Source organism: Aedes albopictus, chromosome 1, assembly GCF_035046485.1.
Source record: "Aedes albopictus strain Foshan chromosome 1, AalbF5, whole genome shotgun sequence".
Lineage (NCBI taxonomy): Eukaryota > Metazoa > Arthropoda > Insecta > Diptera > Culicidae > Aedes > Aedes albopictus.
Window position 1 is genome coordinate 82512842 of NC_085136.1, and position 20026 is coordinate 82532867.

The window sequence follows — 20026 nt, forward strand, 5'->3', positions numbered from 1 at the left end:
ACGACATAATAAAATTATTATTTTTAGCTTTGAGCTGCACATAAAAAATGCTACTACAAGACTCTTCCCTACCCGAACAGTATAGGTATTTGGTTTGTCATACCTCAGTTTGGTATATTCTTCAGCTATTTTCTCCTGCTCGGGATACAGCTACTCCGATTTGGTAGTAAAAAACTAATATCGTCTTGAAATGTATACGGCTATTTGGCTTTCTTTATCTATTCTATCATTAGAGCTGCTCGTATTTCACAACGTACATCGAACTTTTATTGACAATACCCTAGTGATCGAACTTCTTCTTTCGCTTACCTTTCGTCTCATCGTCGGCCACAATCAACGGAATGACCATCGTTCGATTCTTCGCCTGTTTGAGCGTCCACCACCGTCCTAGCCGATGCTCCTGACCCACACAGACGATCAGCTGCTTTCCATCGCTGCTAAACGTCAGCCCGTTCACGAACCCTTCCACCGGAATTTCCATCAGCGGTTCTATAGTCTTGCTACCTCCGACCAACCTCCAAACCCGCACAAATCCATCGCACGAACCCGAAGCGATGACATCCGTGTTCAATAGGGATGTAATGGCCGTGATCCAGTTGGCCTCCCCATTTGTCGTTTTCCCGTGGGCTAACTGTACCGTGTTCATCGGTTTCTTCTTACCAGAACTCCAAACCGAGAGCGATCCGTCGGTCCCGCAAGACAGGAAATGCTCATCACCGATCAATTTAACGCACTCGACGCTATCGGTGCTGGGTGGGCAATTGTACACCAACTGGGACTCCTCCACGATCTTCCAAATGCGAATCGAGCAGTCGCTTCCTCCGGATGTAACTGCCCTTTCTCGTGAGAGTGCATCGATGCTCGTTACTGGAGTTTGATGGCCGTATCTGAAACAATATTAACATGCATTAATCTATTCTACCTACACTTTAAAATACTTCACTCACAATGTCTCCACGTAGAGCATCTCATCCAGGGACCAAACCTTCACCGTTCGGTCCTTCGCACACGAGTACAGCTGGTGGGTATTCTTCCGGAACACCACCCCCGTCACAACGTCCGAGTGTCCGCTCAAACTATTCACCGCTTCCAGTGTGGTTCCGTCCAGCACTTTGATCTCGTTGGTTCCATCCGCAACCACCAGGAACTTCAGATCATGTGAAATGGCCAACCCAAGCACGGCCGTCTTCTGCGATTTCGTAACTGCCGTCCTTTCCTTCTTGGTCAAATCCCACCGCACAATTATCCCATTCTTGTTTGCCACGTACAGGAATCGGTCATCCTCCGTCAGGCACAAACAGGTCGGGGACAGATGCTGCTGCTTGCACCGCAGATTGACCGCCTTCTCCAAATCGAATCCCTTGTACCGGGTGGAAACTTCCCTGTACAACCGCCCAATGCTCTCCAGATAATCCTCCTTCAGCACGGCACTGACACTGTCGTGAATCTCCTCGTCCTCCTTGCGGACCCGTTCCGCATCTTCCACTTCCTTCAGGTACTTCTTGGCCAACCGCAGTCGCTTGTCCTGGACCGTTTCCTTAAAACCCTCATCTTCATCCTCAAAGTTAAACTTCTTGCCGCTTGCGGCAGCAATCGTGTGTTCCTCCTCTTCGTCGCTGTCGATTTCCTCATCGGATTCTTCCTTCTCCTTCCGCGCCGATGGGATATCCTTTTTGTTCGGTTTCGGCTTTTCGAACTGCAACAAATTCATATATTACTAACAATTTTTGGGATTATTTCAATTGTAAAACATACCTTTCGCTTGGTGGCGGTTCGGGGCTTTCCCTTAAGGAAAAAGGATGACATTTTTACGGAAATTTACGAGAAAACTGCAAGGAAAATCCCACTTCACAAAATCAACGTGCAGAAATGGCTGGCTAGGCGAACAGCTGAAAAAATAAATAAAACACAACATGTGCGTTTGTTTATTGTCAATTGACAACTGATGGTCCAGGGTGACCAGTAAATTAAGGGCGTTAGATGCGAGATCTGTTTTGCGAAAATCACGCCATAAGCCTCGCCAAGCCATTTTACGAGACGTTTCAGAACAGCTGATCGCAGCAGCGGCGTCAACTGACAGAATTCCACGCACGTTTGTTTTGCTGGAATATCGTGTAATTTTTGAAAAGGTACTTGTTCGATAAATTGGAGATATTGCGCGCAATCCCCAAAATTTTATTCCCACCTTTGGGTTTCCGCGCCGAAGACCCAGCGCCAGATTCGGCGACAAAGCAAACTGACAGCAGTCGCCGGACAGTTGGCAATCCTGATATTTGACGGCGGCCGCCCGGTAGTCATGGGAGTGGATTGTTGTCACGCAAATAGATCTTTTCGCTGAAAATGCATGTGTATTGAGTTATTGTTGACAGATTTTGTGCAGTGTTAGTGTAAAATTCAGCGATTTTCTGTATCGCGTAAGCCTTCGCTGGAAGAAAACGTCATGTTGTTCAGCGAAGCAAGGAAAATTTTCAGTGAAAAAAGCAATATGAGAAATTTGAGCCAAAATAGGCTCAAAAGCTGCCGTAGAAGCAATATAGCGCATTTAGTTCACCACTGGACTATCGCACTAGTTTTCACGAGTGCGAAAACGCTAATAAAAGTGCGCGATTGCATCAAATCAACTCGGTGTCTTCAGAGCACTTGTTCACCATAGATTAAAGAAATAGTGCGCCGAAGACATCAACCTGATTTGATGCAATCGCGCACTTTTATTCACGTTTTCGCACTTATGAAGTCGCAGTTCGCAGTCCAGTGGTGAACTAAATGCGGTATACTAAACTCAATAATTAATCAGGTATTTTTTTCGTTGCGATTCACTCGTTAACTTGCGAAAAAAAAAAAAATTTCTAATGAGCCATTTTACGAGACGTTTGGGATCAGCTGATCGCTCATTTCATGAATGAAAATTTGACAGGAGGTTGCGCCCAAGCCCGTGAGTGTTAATATCATTATCAACACTGTTGTCGTTTCGTAAAATAGACTATTATGGTTTTAGCCAGTTTCAAAAACTACGCTTGACTTGCGCGCAGTCATTAACCATCATCAAAGGGATGATGATTGAAAACGTAAACATCAGAGCACGTACTTCTGTCGTTTGACTAGCCTCATAAAATAGACTATTGACACGTCTATGTTGAACAGAGTAAACAGGAGCGCTGCGGAACAACGTTACGAAATCGCAAAAATCACCAGGGAAACTCGGAAATATCGCGGAGAGAAATCACGAACGTGCCGAACACATAATATATTGTTATTGAACTAAAAAAACTCTGTTGACAAACATCTTGTTATTATAATACATAAAAGAGAAACGTCAAAATACACTTGTGTTGCCAGATCCACTGAAAGGGGTTCGGTCCATGGGTTCGGTCATCTGGTCGAAAGTAGGGGTGACCGTTGCTTTCTGCCAACACTCCTCCTCAACGGTTGGCCCTTAGGTTTTGACCGAGGTTTTGACGAACCCCAGTAGCTCGGTGAAACGGTCATGCTTAACCGTCCCAAGCGCCTTGGTTAGAATGTCCGCCTTCATTTCATCCGTGGGACAGTATTGGAGCTTCACCATGCCCCGGTCGCAGAGATCCTTGATGAAGCACTCCTTCGTCTCGATATGCTTGGTCCTCTTGCTTGATCGCTCAGACTTGACGAAACAAAGGCAGCCCTGGTTGTCTTCATGCACCGTAGTGGCACATTCCTGCTTTTCGCCCATGTCACTAAGCAATCGTCGTAGCCACAGCACATCCTGACAAGTCTCGCCCAGCGCCACGTATTCAGCCTCCATGGACGAGAGGCTCACGCAATTCTGTCGCCTACTAGCCCACGACACGGCTCCTCCTGCATAGAACACTACAAAGCCGGTCGTAGATTTGCGTGTATCCAGGTCACCTGCCCAGTCAGAGTCCGAATACGCCTCCAGCAGCTTGCCGCCTTCACCACCTAACTTCAGCCTCCAGTCTTTCGTTGCCTTGAGGTAGCGCACGACACGCTTTGCTGCAGTCCAGTCGATTTCCGTCGGAGCACTAAACTTTCTTCCCAATATGGACGCAGCAGATGCAATATCGGGGCGTGCTGTTACCGCTATGTACATCACTGCACCAACCACGCTTCGGTACTGAGAGGCATCCTTCAGATTATCGCTCGTTGTTCTGTCCTTCACGTACCCTTGGTCCATCGGCGTCTTCGAAACCTTCGCATCTTGCAGTCCTAGTTTCACGATCAACTTTTCAATGTACGCCTTCACACTCATGCTGTAGAATCCGTTGTCTTCTTTTTGCAGCTCCAAGCCGAGAAAATACTTTGCTTCGCCCAAACAGCAAATTTCAAACTCCTTGCGAAGTTCCTCGTACACTTTGGCAATCTCCTCCTCAGACGCGCAGCCGACGAGCAGATCATCCACATAAACAACCAGGAAAATCTTCTTGCTGTTCCTCACGGCCACGTACAAACACGGATCAGCACTGCACGCCACGAATCCAAGCTTCAGTAGAACTTCCGACAGCTTCCGGTTCCAGCACCTCGCTGACTGTTTCAGGCCGTATATGCTGCGTTTCAGACGACAAACCTTCTGCTCCTGCCCACGAACCTCATATCCAACCGGCTGGCGCATATACACCTCCTCGTCGATAGTACCGTAAAGGTAGGCGGTCTTGACGTCCAGATGCTTTAGAAATAATCGATCCTTGCCTGCCAGTGCCAACAATGTTCGCAGCGTCGCATACTTCGTAACCGGGGCGAAAACTTCGTCGAAATCTTCTCCGTATCGCTGCGCGAAGCCTTGAGCCACCAGCCGAGCCTTGAACCGTACAACTTCTCCTGTTTCGTCCTGCTTGATCTTGTAGACCCATCGGCTACCAATAACACGTTTTCCAGCCGGACGGTCCACAAGCTCCCACGTATCATTTCGCTGGTGTGACTGGAATTCGTCGTCCATAGCCTTCCGCCAAGCATCGCTATCGCTACTCTTCACTGCTTCACTGTAGGTAACTGGTTCCTTCGCTTGCTGTTTCACTACTCCAACGACGTAGTCCGAGTAACGACCCGGAAGCTTGCCTCGATTCCTACGAGACGGCTTGCCAGCACCTTGTCCACCTTCTGGATCCACTTCTGGTTCTTCGTTGTCTTGTGGCTCTTCCTTCAGCGCCAACGGGTCATCCGAAAACGAGGAACTAATTGCGTTGCGTTGCGTTGCGTTGTAACGGAGTAATTCGTAGATTGCATACTGAAAGTTTTCATGTTAAAACTTTAATACTCCTATTCTAATTGCTTATGGAATGCTATTTGGGAAGGAACAGCTATCCAATCAGAGGTTGAAGTAAAAAAGACATGAAAACTTCCATTGCCGGCCACGCCCATCTTCTCCGTTACGAGGATAGGAAAGGATGTGATGATATGACACCTACTTTACAAGAGGTCAGCGACTCACCGACACCCCCATAGATGTCAAGGAGTTGGATATTTGGAAAGGGTTGATTGGGGAATCACTATAAGCGAGTGATGCGGCAAGATTCAGATTGTGTAAGTGTATTTGAGTTGATCATGTAGATGTGTTGATGTGAGTGTAAGTGATTTTTTTAACACCAACGTTGGGAGTGACATAGCTAAGAAATTTGTCACTCCATGGGCCTTTTTGCTTCCGGGATGGGGCACAGGCATTTGGACCATGTGTCCTGGCTAACAAGCCTAGGCTTAAGCGCCATTGATCGCTCTCTGAAACGATAAGAAACACGTTATGTGGATGGGAAGGGATAATAAGGAAGGGATGATATCTACTTATCGAGATGCCAGCGACTCACCGACGCTCTCGTAAATAGAAATGAAATAGGATTTTGGAACTGGAATGGTCTGGAATTTAGTATGATTAGGTTATGTTGGAATTTGGATGAGATGAAAAGGGCGAAAAACACGACAAATACGTCAATCAAATAATTTACCTTTATCGCTGAAACGGAAAGTATTAAGAATAATTTTTCAAAACCTATATAAATAATGAACTTATTATGATGTTAATGTTCATTTGTGATAAAATGCCATTCAAATCCCTACTTCCGATTTTTGCTCTACAGCATCAATGAGTTCCTTCGAACACGAAACAAACGGAATTAGATGAATATAATGCCATAGTATTAAAAACAAGATTGTTAACTAATTTGGCAAACTATTGATAAGCAATCAATTATAATTATACTCAACTTGATTAAAAATAAATGAATAAATAAATAAAAAAAAACAAGATCATAAAATTATAGCCACCGCATTAGAGGATGCCCCCATGAATGTAGAGATAAGGAAACGATTAGTTTAACGGCCTGACAGAACGCGGAACAATTCAAAAGAAAACAGAAAATTTATCAAAAACTCGGCGGTTACACAGGCATTCACGAAAACGGGGAAGTGATAAGATCTGAGGACATGTTCCGTGACCTTTCATGAATCATATCTGGAGTATTTACCGACGTCATCTTTAAAGTCGTGCTTTAAACCGTTTTTGCCCACTGTCCCCTCCCCTCCATGAAGCACTAAAATTAAGCCGATAGGCAGAAATACCTACCGAATGCATTCTCGCCACGAACCGTGAATCGATTCGTGCAATCCCAATTTCGTAAAAAAAAACGATGATAGTTGTTGAAAAGTTTTGCGCACCATGCGATGCGATCCACCTACCAACCTACCTTGGTTATAATGTTCCGCAGGTCTTGGAAGTGGCTATCGACGTCCTTCTTTATAACGTCCGGCCAGCCTTGCGGATTGCGCGGGTTGCTGATGATCGGATAGAGGATTCCATCCACTATCGCGGCAAGGTCATCGATCAGGTTCACCGACAGATCCACCGTACTTACATGATTTGCTCCCGAGAACAGTCCACATCCAGAAAGATTTTCCGAATTTTGATGAAAAAGCACCGCTTGCCTTTCCCGTTCGCCGGGAAGAAGGCCGTCGGGATCAACGCCCCGGCATTGTTCAGCGTAACGATCACCCACCGGACTTTTGCCCGCTTGACCCACTCAATGACGACCAGAGCTCTTCTGCCTTTTTTGTCCTTTAGCCGCATCGTCTTCAGGATGTACACGGATCTTCTTTTTCTTCCTCCTTCCTTTTGTCGGACATCGTTGCACACTACGAAATGGTCCGGATTGATCGGAATCACACAAAGTTCCTAATTCTTCTTAGCATTTGAAAATAGGGAAAATTCAAACGCGAAAAATTTCGTGACAGGCAAAAATTTGCGCCCTGCCACCTTCACCTCATCCGAAAACGAAAACGAGGAACTAATGTCGAAAAACTGCTCATGCTCACTGTTAACGTCGGCATCATCCTCATGGTCCCCCAGCTGCTCACGATTCTCAGGTTCCACTAACGGTTCATCATTTGTTCTCGGCGTACTACATGGTGGTAATTCCGTACAGCTCTCTTCAGCGGCGGGCTCAACCGCTGCCTCCTCCTGGCCTTCCCAACTAACAATCGCAAGCCGCAAACCAGCATGCATGCTGAATTGTTGCTTTATAATAGCAATGATAGCTGAACTAAAATTATGCTGTACACATTACTGTACAAATGTTTTTTCAATTGAAAAAGTAGCCAATGTTCAACCTTTCGTATCGGTATCAACAATTATAAATTTAAACACTTTTCAAGCGTTTAATAATATTTTTATTCGACTTGCAGTTATTTCTTTACAAAATAGTTTAACAAGACCTTTTTCTGCTTCTTGTCAAGTACATGCAAAAATTAGAACATGTATCTGTACAATGTGTTTTTCACAAGTCAAAAAAAGCGCTTTCGTTTCATCATACTTCGACTCAGTGTACAAAATGAAAAACACGTGGTTTTTACTGAACAGCAGCTGAATTAACGTGTTCTTCAGTTGTTAACCATAAACAGAACATTATTCACCACTGCTGAGTAGGAGTCAAAGTGTAATCATTATACAACCACGGGAAGTTTATGTTTTGATTTGAGCGCGTCAATTCATCATCTCTAGGATGGCGCAGATAGGAAGGCAAGCGGCTGGCAATCGATGGGTCTCGAGTTCGAATCTTGATTTAGGTAAATGTATTTGTAGTTATTATTTCACAATAGTTGTTCACAGCATAAAGTGTCAATCATAAACTCTCGTAGAAATTGAAAAATTTTGCATTTTATTTTTTTAAATCATTTTTACAGTAGCTGAATAACAGCTTTACTATCAGTTTGTAAAATGTTTTAAACAACAAACAGTTCAGTTGGTACACAACACTATGCTTTATTGTTTCTCCAAATTTGTGTGAACAAAACCCGAACAAAGGTTGTGCCTGAAAATTATCCAAATGTTATTCAGCACCATGCTGAATTAATTCGTCGTAAAGGTGCTTGTAAAAAGAGTAATTGTTAGTTGGGTTGAGCTTCATCCATCTCCAGGAACCTGGCATCTCTGCTGATGGTAACCTTCTCCGTGGCCAAATCGACAAAACGGTAACCTTTGTGCTGCTCGGAATATCCTATGAAGGTCAGCTTGCGAGCCTTACTGTCGAACTTGCCGCGCTTCACATCAGGTACGTGTACCCACGCCTTGCACCCATACACTCGTAGGTGTCCAAGATACGGCTTCTTGCCGTACCACAGCTCGAACGGAGTGACGTCGACGGCCCTCGTCGGCAGTCGATTCTGGAGGTACGCTGCCGTAACAACTGCTTCTCCCCAGTATTTCTTCTCGAGCTTCGCATCCAGCAGCATCGTTGTCGCCATCTCTTGCAGGTATCGATTTCTTCTTTCGGCAACACCATTCTGCTGCGGCGTATAGGCTGTTGTATACTGGCACTTAATCCCCTCACTTTTGAAGAAATTCTGCAGTCGTTCGTTGACGTATTCGCCTCCACCATCCGAGCGCACGACTTTGGGTTTACGGTTGAATAAAGTTTCCACATACCTGACGTACTCGATCAAACGATCGACAGCCTTCGACTTCTTTTGCAACAAGTAGACCACAGTGTACCGACTGTAGTCGTCAATCACCGTCATCAGGTACCTGCTCCCACTCGGTGTAGGCGTCTTCGTCGGTCCACAAAGATCCGTGTGTATCAGATCGAGCACTTGGGTAGTCTTCCGCTCAGCCTGTCGCGGAATCGGAGCACGAGATAACTTTCCCTCCATACAGGTCTCACAGCCCGAATAAAAAATACAGTAGAAAACCCGAACGTTGTATTGTAACAGTACTATTTAGAACCATATTTTTACAGTAGACACCACTGTAAAAATAAAAATACAAAAACAATAAGATGTAATGTAGGACACCATACCGTGAATTGTAAATAAGATTTTTACAATATATTATACGGGTTGTTAAGTATCGTAACAATATAAAAAAATATTTTTTTCCATATATATTTTTTTGCAAAACCATACATTATATTGTTAATGAATTGTTTAAAATACTGATACGTGGGATTAAATATACCGTACATTGTATGGTACATAAATGGTTTCAAACAATAAAATGTACCGTAAATAAATTGTTTTTAATTGTAATTTCACTACTGATTATACATTAAATCAAATGGTTTTGGAATGGTTCTCTATTGTTATGTTGTATTGTTTTACATGACATAAACCATATATTGTTATATTATCTTGCAATTTTCTTCCTGTTAATGACATCTTAGGCTTATTAGATTTATTAGAATGCGGTTTGGGAATTCTTCAGAGCGTTTTGGATAACCCTTCATATATAGGATCGTCCACGTCTAAGTCTGAGTAGTCTCTGATTGCATTAACAGTTGAAGCTTAGGCTCCCATGCCCCACCAGCCAGATAACCGGGTTTTGCGAACTTAGCATTATTTGTGGCAACACTTTGAGCGGCATGATGGAACTATGCCGAGCGCGCTAAGTGTTATTAGACCACTAATGTAGTTGCATGAAGTGGGTGACGAGGTACATAAGTATCATTACAGCGTGCTTAACCGTTATTGCAATATTGAGGCACCAGTTTGACTAAAGTTTGAAATACATAACAACTCATGAGAAAACTGTCAAGTTCGATTCAAATATAAGTTAGGTTAAAAAGCGAACCCGCAGACGAACCTATATTAAAAGTCATTTCAGTGTTCAGTCCAGTCCATATGTTAAAGATGGCTCTACGTCAAAGATAAAGTTTGTCAATCGCATTTGATTCGATTGTGGTTGAAGGCAAGTTCACGTGAGAGAAGAGGAGAAAACTCCCCTAAATGCAAATACAGAAAGAATAGTGGTGAACTCATCCACTGATTTACGGTAATCTGACCTGTATCTTTCCGGGTTGGCCTACATTCGTATTTCTCTCATCGCACTCTACACACCTAGCCCGCCATATCACTTGGACCCCTGCTTGGACCTGCATTTCTTAGGACATCTGGTTTACCACTGATTTAAACATGTTATTGACTTTAAATTGATGTTTCAACTTATCACTTTTTTATCTTTCCTTTCCTTTGCATCAAAATGCATCAAAAAAGTCACATCAACAAAACAAAGCACGGAAAAAATCTTAAACTGAATAAAAATTCACGGAAAAATAATTTTTCGGAAAAGTGAATGGTTCACTCGATGGTTCAAACGTAAGAAAAACAGTATAATATATTGTTACAAAAAAATCCAATGTAAATGTATAGTATAGCGAACCATTTCATTACAATACACTTTATTGTAGCTGGTACACTGTATGGTGCAGGAATGGTTTCCACCATACACCCTATGGTTAGTTTTTATCCGGGAGGCAAGCCGTATTCCGCAATCCTTCAACAGCACTCCCTCGGCCAGTTTCTTCGAACAAAGTTGGCTCACAACCGCTGGATCACGGTGGCCAAACTTACGATGCCACTGATGCTGGCAGTACTCGTTATGCTGCTTTTCAACTTTGCACGCTTCTTCGGACACTCTCAGCTTATACAAGCTTCCCCGGCGATCACCCTTAGCAATCACCTTGCCGGAAGCATCCGTGATGTCACACTCGTCTTGCCGGAACATTACCAGGAATCCCTTCGACGTCAGCTTCGTTACGGACAGTAATCCACTATTCAGCACCGGAACGAATAACACCTTCTCTAGGACTACATCCACCGCCTCACCGCAACCGTTCACACTAGACACTTTTACAGTTCCGCTGCCGGCTGATTTAACCGATCGTCCATCGGCCAGAACCACATCATGCACATCGTTCTCGTCAATCGTCTCAAAGTACCGTTTGTCATTTGACATATGAACACTTGCCCCACTGTCAATTATCCAGCCGCTTGACCGACTCCCATTCACCAGGAATAGCACAGCACTTTTGTCCTCGGTCATAGCCTGCTTGGCGGCGGACGGTTCACTCTTCTTCTTCTTCTTTTCACTATTACGCTTCTGCTGCTGCTGCAGCACCGGACAGTCACTTCGCAAATGTCCCTTTTGTTTACAAAAGAAACAGGTACGTTCCGAAACGGAAACATTCCGCTTGCCAAAACTTTTCAGCGCCTTCAGATCGCCAGAACGTCCACTGGAACCAGGCACAGAACGCTCCTTTCGACGTTCGAACTCGTCGAGAAGCTTACTCTTTACTAACACAACCGTTAGATCTTCGTCCGGTCTGCTTTCGAGCGCAGTCACAAGTCCGGAGAACGAGTCCGGAAGGCTGCGCAAGATCATGGCAACCTTCAACGAATCGTCCAACTCCTGCCCCGCTTGCGTCAATCTGTCGAACAGTTCTTCTATTTCGAAGAGGTGGTGTTCCAGATCGCCACCTTCCAGCAGATTCAAGTTGCACAACTTCTTCAATAAGGCGACTCTGGAGGTAACGGTCACCTTTTCGTGGTACGTCTTAAGGCTGCTCCAAAACTGTGCTGCACTGTTTGCCGACTTGATCAAACCGTATTGGTTCTCTTCGATACAGAGGCCCATTGTTGCCCGGGCTTTCTTATCGTCCCTTTCCCAATTCTCGGGGTTCTCATTCGGCTTCGGAGTTTCCACTACGTACCACAAATCTTCTCTCGTAAGGAGCATCTCCATACGGAATTTCCAAGTCTGCCAGTTGTGGTTATTCAATCTGACAAACTTGTTGAGCGCCTCCATTTTGCTCAATCTGCTGGAACAAATCGGGCACAAAGAACAACACACGCGACGGCACTTTCTCTTCCAATTTCCAGTCCGAAATCACTATTTTCGCGATACATCAACTGGGACCGATAACCTGTTGAACAGAGTAAACAGGAGTGCTGCGGAACAACGTTACGAAATCGCAAAAATCACCAGGGAAACTCGGAAATATCGCGGAGAGAAATCACGAACGTGCCGAACACATAATATATTGTTATTGAACTAAAAAAACTCTGTTGACAAACATCTTGTTATTATAATACATAAAAGAGAAACGTCAAAATACACTTGTGTTGCCAGATCCACTGAAAGGGGTTCGGTCCATGGGTTCGGTCATCTGGTCGAAAGTAGGGGTGACCGTTGCTTTCTGCCAACAGTCTATACCTGTAGCATGGAGTGACAGTAGTGACATTAGTGACCCAATTTCGTTTGATCAGCACATTTTGGGACCGTTTTAAGAGCACCTTTAACGGTGCGCTTCTATAGCCCGTATGGCAGCCCTCCATCATTGCAGCAAACTTTACCGGTCGCTGCTGGATGCGCTCACAAAATAGTAGCGCTATGGGTGGGTGACCAAATATAGTAGCGGGACAGTTGTGCTGCTAAAAATGTTATGGAAATATGACAGCCCTCCCGATACGAATCAGGGTGACTAATTTGATTGCTACCGGTGTGGAAAAAGGTGGTTAAGTCAAAATGGTAGCGCTGCGCGGGTTGCTCGAATAGTAGCCGCCGTTAATGTTGCTCTAACAAAAGAGATGTTGACAACAATGCCTGTCAGGTCAGTGCACACTTAGTTTTTAATACCGAACTCGGTTTAATTTTTAAACGAATTCCGTCGGTTCCAAATCATAAACCGACATGTTCGGTGTTTCTGTGATATTTTGTTGATTGAAACCGAATGTTCGTTGAAAGTGACAGTTTTTGACAAATTTGTTTGTCTTTTCTGCAGATACCGAAAAAACTCGGTTCATCATCCCGCCGATCTCATCAGACGGGCCGCCATATTTTTTCCTCAATGTTGACAAGTTGCAGCAAAAGTTCACAAGTTGATGACTCGTGCAAATTAATAGTTTTTGTGTTAGCAGAGTAGACAGGAATCTCCTTACAAATGCTGGTAACCCTGATAAAAATATACAATAAAATCGCCATAAACTTCCATTGAATAATGATAAAGTTGATTGTTCAACAACAAATCATATTGTGTACGTATTTTCCTGCTGAAAATTATGTATTGGAACTACAATATGTGCACAATAAAATGAATGGCACTAGAGATTTCAATAATAAAAACACCATAAATTGAATGGTAGTTGACTTGAATTTGCTCCAGAAAATTTGGATTTTTTTATGGTTAAGATACATAACAACCCCATTTTCTATTGTAAAAGTGACATTTACAATACATGCTATGGTGGAAAACCATAGGGTCTGTTGTTACTCTATCGTTTTAAACAATTGAAATCATGGTAACTACCATTCATTTCAGCGTGTTGTAACAATACATTCTGTTGTATCTCTATGATCTTTTTTATCAGGGAAGTAGCTCTAATATTTGCATGAATTTTTACCGGGCCGAAATAATATGTAATTGGCTTTTTTCCTCAGATCATATTCCAAGTAATTCCAGCTTCAGGAGGCAACATCCAGCAGCAGAAAGTTTCCCTCCTTCATGTGGCCTTCCCCATCGGAACAGCCTTGTGAAAACATATTTTGTTGACATTACTAGAGTATAACAAATGTCCCAGACAACTTTTCTGGCTTAATGCGCGATGGTCTGTTTCCAAATATATTTTTTAGCATGAAAATCAATCCAATTTATTTTATTTCTAGAAAAAAAGCATATAGTATTTATTTGTGATCACACATAAAATTCAAAAGGTTGGCAATTGGGTTCTTTAGGGGTATCCAGATTATTGCATAATCGGAATCTCCCTCCAAAAATTAGTCGAAATCCAAAATTTCATCATTTTAGTTGCCCAGGAACTATTTTTAAAATGCATTTAAAGTTTGTATGGGGATTTTTTTTTTGTTCGGGGCGAACTGTCACTTTATCGATTGAACTGTCATTCTATCCACGGAAGTTAAAACTGTTTTGTTTATTTAACCATCAAAACAAAGGAATCGGAACGCAATAAAATCACGTTATACTCAGAAAAATGAGCTCTTTCGATTAGGCTAAAGAAAAAGGCAATATTTTATTCACTAAACAACCCAATTGAAATGAAAAAATAAAGACTCTTATTATTTATCTGCATTGCATGTAGAAACTAATAGGGGCTAGAAATCTGGTTCTATGTGCAGAGCTAGTGAAATTTATGGGCAAAGCGCAGACAGACGTTCTAGCTCGAACAAATTTATTCAAATTTTCTATGTAAATTTTCACTAGCGACACCTAGGCAACCGATTGCCACAGTGCAGTTGACAGTTTGAGAAACCACGTGCTTCCAGCCGCTTATTTACCACCAATTCACCACCCACCGAGAAATAAAATCAAAACAAACACTGTCAAAATCATTCCTACATTTGCTTCACATTCACAAAGATTTTCCAATGCGAGTGAAATTCATCCAAATGCAGTTTTGTTCAAGCAAATCTATGTAAAATAAAAGTAATATTGTGTAAAATAGTTTACAAAAGTCCTGCGCTAATTTGTGCAAAAGATTTTAGGCATTACATAAAAGTCACAATCAGCAAACACTTAAATTGCTGGATAATCAGTTGAACACTTGTCAAACACTTACAATTTTCCAAAAATACTTTTGCGCGTTTCCTCACATCAATGCGAGCTAACAGGAATCAATGAAAATTCCACCCAAAAAGGTACTCGGCAGCATCAAATGTAATGCGCCACGTCCACGATGGCCATTCCTAGCATTGTTGCGCTGCTTTGGAGCTAAATTTGGTGGGTTTAATATTTATTCATTATTGAACTTTGTTTTTTCTTCGAAAAGAAAAAAAAAACAAAAAATCCGGCCAGAATCGAGCGCGGCCAAAATTACTGGTGAACCAGCAAAAAAACGCATTACTGGATAGCAAGCAAAGTAATTATTGCTGGATGGATTGCTGGATCCACAGCATGTCAAAAACCAGCAAAATTTTGCTGGTTTCCAGCGAAATAAAAATAGTGTGTACTATTCATGTGCTAATTTGCCTGCATAATCGGGTATTGGTTGCATATACTTTGGATGTGGTCAAGGGGTTGGAAACTCTGACACCTTGTGTAAAACACCTGTTTAACACACCAAAAACACCTTTTGACACCTTTCGACACCATTCGAATGTATCACCACGATTTTTTTTCTATTTACTGGCATCACTGTTCTGTCGATATTTTTGTTTACGTTTTCAGAGTCGCTGACCAGTGCACTGAAATAAATTTTGTTGTGGAAACTACCGATTCCATAGTAAAATTACTAACCGTACCTATGATTCTCAACCGACAGCAAAATCTGTTAAGGTACCCGAATAAAAAATACAGTAGAAAAACCGAACGTTATATTGTAACAGTACTATTTAGAACCATATTTTTACAATAGACACCACTGTAAAAATAAAACTACAAAAACAATAAGATGTAATGTTGGATACCATACCGTGAATTGTAAATAAGATTTTTACAATATATTATACAGGTTGTTAAGTATCGTAACAATATAAAAAAATATTTTTCTCCATATATATTTTTTTGCAAAACCATACATTTTATTGTTAATGAATTGTTCAAAATACTGATACGTGGGTTTAAATATACCGTACATTGTATGGTACATGAATGGTTCCAAACAATAAAATGTACCGTAAATAAATTGTTTTTAATTGTAATTTCACTACTAGTTATACATTTAATCAAATGGTTTTGGAATGGTTCTCTTTTGTTATGTTGAATTGTTTTACATTACATAAACCATATATTGTTATATTATCTTGCCATTTTCCTCCTGTTAATGGCATCTTAGGCTTATTAGATTTATTAGAATGCGCTTTGGGAATTCCCAGAGCGTTTTGGATAACCCTTCATATATAGGATCGCCCAAGTCTAAGTCTGAGTAGTCTCTGATTGCATTAACAGTTGAAGCTTAGGCTCCCATTCCCCACCAGCCAGATAACCGGGTTTCGCAAACTAAGCATTATTTGTGGCAACACTTTGAGCGGCATGATGGAACTATGCCGAGCGCGCTAAGTGTTATTAGACCACTAATGTAGTTGCATGAAGTGGGTGACGAGGTACATAAGTATCATTACAGCGTGCTTAACCGTTATTGCAATATTGAGGCACCAGTTTGACTAAAGTTTGAAATACATAACAACTCATGAGATAACTGTCAAGTTCGATTCAAATATAAGTTAGGTTAAAAAGCGAACCCGCAGACGAACCTATATTAAAAGTCATTTCAGTGTTCAGTCTAGTCCTAGGTCTAGTCCATATGTTAAAGATGGCTCTACGTCAAAGATAAAGTTTGTCAACCACATTTGATTCGATTGTGGTCGAAGGCAAGTTCACATAAGAGAAGAGGAGAAAACTCCCCTAAATGCAAATACAGAAAGAATAGTGTTGAAGTGTTGAACTCATCTACTGATTTACGGTAATCTGACCTGCATCTTTCCGGGTTGGCATACATTGCATTCGTATTTCTCTCATCGCATTCTACACACCTAGCCCGCCCTCTAGCCCGCCATATCTCTTGGACCCCTGCTTGGACCTGCAGTTGGACATCTGGTTTACCACTGATTTAAACATGTTATTGGCATTAACCCTTTGGAGCCGGAGGGGTCATATATGATCCCGGCGATGAAACCGAGCATAACAAACGTGTTCGACACCAGCGAGGTTGCGTCAACAGCGGCGAAAAAAATCGATTCCAAAAGGTTAAATTGATGTTTCAACTTATGCACTTTTTTTTCTTTCCTTTCCTTTGCATCAAAAAAGTCACAAACATCAACAAAACAAAGCACGGAAAAAATCTTAAACTGAATAAATCTGGTGTTCGATTTGAATAGGTCGAATCTGCATAGGAATCACAGCAAACATACGATCTATTCAAATCGAACACCAGAAATAATTAAAAATTCACGGAAAAATAATGTTTCGGAAAAGTGAATGGTTCAAACGTAAGAAAAACAGTATAATATATTGTTACATAAAAATCCAATGTAAATGTATAGTATAGCGAACCATTTCATTACAATACACTTTATTGTAGCTGGTACACTGTATGGTGCAGGAATGGTTTTCATCATACACCCTATGGTTAGTTTTTATCCGGGTAACTGTAATATGCTTGAAATTACAATGCATTGTAGTAAATTCAACTAAAAACGTAGTCGTCTCAACAACAAAACATTGTTAATTTTTCCTGGACACGTACTTTACAACACAGTTTGGTTAAAAATACAATGCTCATTTGTTAAATTAAGGTTATTTTTAGTAATGTTAACTGAACTGCTAGATAAGTTGACAGTGTTTTAGTAGAATTAACTGGAAATTGTTGTCGGTTGAGAATCATAGGTACGGTTAGTAATTTTACTATGGAATCGGTAGTTTCCACAACAAAATTTATTTCAGTGTGGCAATCGAAAAGTTTCAAACGGGGACTTAAAATGGTAAAAAAAGATTCCCCCACATAGCCATTGGTATGAAGGTCCATCGCCAGCAACGGAACACGGCAGAACGGATCTCCTCGCGGACCACAAGATATCTCCTCCTGCAAGCCCAATGACCAAGATGAAAGAGAAACCTCCGGATGGCTTGATACTTCAGATGGAATCTAGGATGGAATTTAATCTGATCGAAGTCTTGATTATTTCGGCCACCTCCATGACCAGTACACAGCCCCGGAAGCAGAAACTCCAGTTCTGGTCGTACTGCGACGAAGCTTTGCAGGAATTGCAAGAGGAAGATGTCCTAACCACTTGATCATCGCCGTCGAACAACTTTCACTCCATCATCCACTGGAGGAAGTTTATCTCGGAATCATTTCTTTCATCGGATTTTTTTTTTCTGATGGTATCGCGTGCTGCTCTCATCCTTTCAGAATTCTTCGATTGCAACAGCAACAACGGATGGACCCCTAAAGGAAGATCAGCATGGCGACTGTCCGTAATGTTTACGGCCCAGGCCCATACGCTTCCGAGCCAGTAACCGAAGATGGCGTCACCGGCACTTGCTGTGTGTGGGGCCAAGCATCCCTTTGGTGCGAAACATTTACTGGAGGAAGCTTTGTAGGTTTTTACGACCGATTGCTTCCTAGCGAATCATCTGGGCGTAACTGGACAAAAGCCACTCACAACCCAAAAGTATATGTAATGTGATAGAGGTGCATGGATTTTTTGTACTGTGATAAACATGGAATCAAATCAAAATAAGGAATCAATCAATATTATTCTAAAACTAATTTATTTTTTGTTTGTTCTCATTACAAACCCCCTGTCGAAAGATTTATATTCTTTTCTTATTCTCTTTGCTCTCCTCGTCTTCCTGTACCGATCAATATTCGTTCGTTGTTCATCGATTCACCCGACTGAGATCCACCCACTTCCTTTTTTCTGCCGATTTCTTCTTAAGTGGCTGGATCATCGTTCGCCCTCGCATCATCACACGGGAAACATCATTCCCTTGTCCTTGCCAGATCACGTCAGCGTTTGACCGACTCCACGATTTCAAACAAATCGATGTCTCTTCCTTCAGATCTTCCTCAGGAATGTCATCCAGCACAGCATGCTCGATAATTGTGGCTGAAGCAGCTTCGATGGTTTTGTCCTTCTTCGCTCGATTGCTTTTGTGGCACGCTTTCCTGGGTGATCCGATTAATTTTGAGCTTTGGCGACGCATCCTGCTGAACTGGACGATGCACTTGCTGCCGAGGGAGTTGTCCTCCTGTCGGTAACTTCCGATTTCTGACATGAAAGTTGTTGGAAAATAGCTACTGTATTAATAACTTTATGGAATTAGGCTTCCCCGAGAGCCTCCCTTACTTACCGGGACCGGAATTCCGCAACATCCGCGAAGGTGTAAAGTCGTTTCGGCCGTGTTGTTTGAACTTGGTTTGGTTAAATCCACATCAAAACAAAACAACGATGAAAGAATTTCTGAAGTGATGCCAGTAATTTGGAAAAATGTGACGTCTATCACATTAATTCAGGCCAAACATGTCTAAAGGTCCTATCTGCAGAAGAGAGGCTCTCTTTGGTTTCCCTCTCTTTCGTTAATATCTCAGCTGTTTATTTGTATTATGATTGTCTCCTTGCATTGAACGATGGTCAAAACAATTGTCTTTTGATTTTTACTGCCAAAAAAGTTGAAAAGTGTACCATTACATTGCAATAATTGAAAGAGAAAGTGAACAAAGAGAGCCTCTCAAATGCAGATAGGACCTATTGAAATGTTTGCCCTGAATTGTCAAAAACGTCAAAGCACCAAGAAACACCCAAAAACACCCAAAAACACGCGATTAGCACACTGCAACACATTCAAGTGTGTCAGAGTTTCCAACCCCTTGGATGTGGTGTGGCACATGGATATTTGCCATTAAGTATGAGGCAATTTTCCTGAGTGTAGTTTTTAAAACTGGCTAAAACAAAAATGAGATTTTTTTATTTAAATTATTTTCAGCTCTATCCAGCTTTTTACGCTATCTTGAGGGGTGATTCGATTTTGACATTTCTTGCCGACAGCCCTTGCAGCATCAGAGCTCATCAGAGTAGTCGAAAATTTCAGTTCAACTACAGTTAAATGTCAAAAATTTTCACCTTCAATGTTTACAAGTTTATCTCTAAGTTTTCTTTCTGCATGAATTACATTTAAAGTTTTTTTTCTTTTATTTTAGGTTCCCGATTGCCGCCACAATTTTTAATACCGAAACAAATGTAGAGGACGTCGAAAAACCAAATGGGTTTGTTCCAATGATCGCAATATTATCAACCAACGACAAACCCAACTTGCTCTGGAGC

The 20026-nt window shown here is 42.0% G+C and overlaps 2 protein-coding genes across 2 annotated transcripts; both read right to left on the reverse strand.

Annotated features, from left to right (window-relative positions):
- Positions 1 to 244: 244 nt before the first annotated feature.
- Positions 245 to 1906, reverse strand: LOC109424617 (U3 small nucleolar RNA-interacting protein 2). The gene is made up of 3 exons (XM_019699785.3): positions 1756 to 1906; positions 948 to 1696; positions 245 to 887 (listed from the first exon to the last, which is right to left on the reverse strand). The coding sequence occupies exons 1-3, from the start codon at positions 1804 to 1806 to the stop codon at positions 281 to 283; spliced, it is 1407 nt and encodes a 468-aa protein (XP_019555330.2). The 5' UTR covers positions 1807 to 1906; the 3' UTR covers positions 245 to 280.
- A 16343-nt stretch (positions 1907 to 18249) lies between these two features.
- LOC134285210 (uncharacterized) lies at positions 18250 to 19131 on the reverse strand. The gene is made up of 2 exons (XM_062845578.1): positions 19056 to 19131; positions 18250 to 18973 (listed from the first exon to the last, which is right to left on the reverse strand). Exons 1-2 carry the CDS (start codon positions 19075 to 19077, stop codon positions 18582 to 18584), a joined length of 414 nt encoding a protein of 137 aa, XP_062701562.1. The 5' UTR covers positions 19078 to 19131; the 3' UTR covers positions 18250 to 18581.
- Between the last annotated feature and the right edge of the window lie 895 nt (positions 19132 to 20026).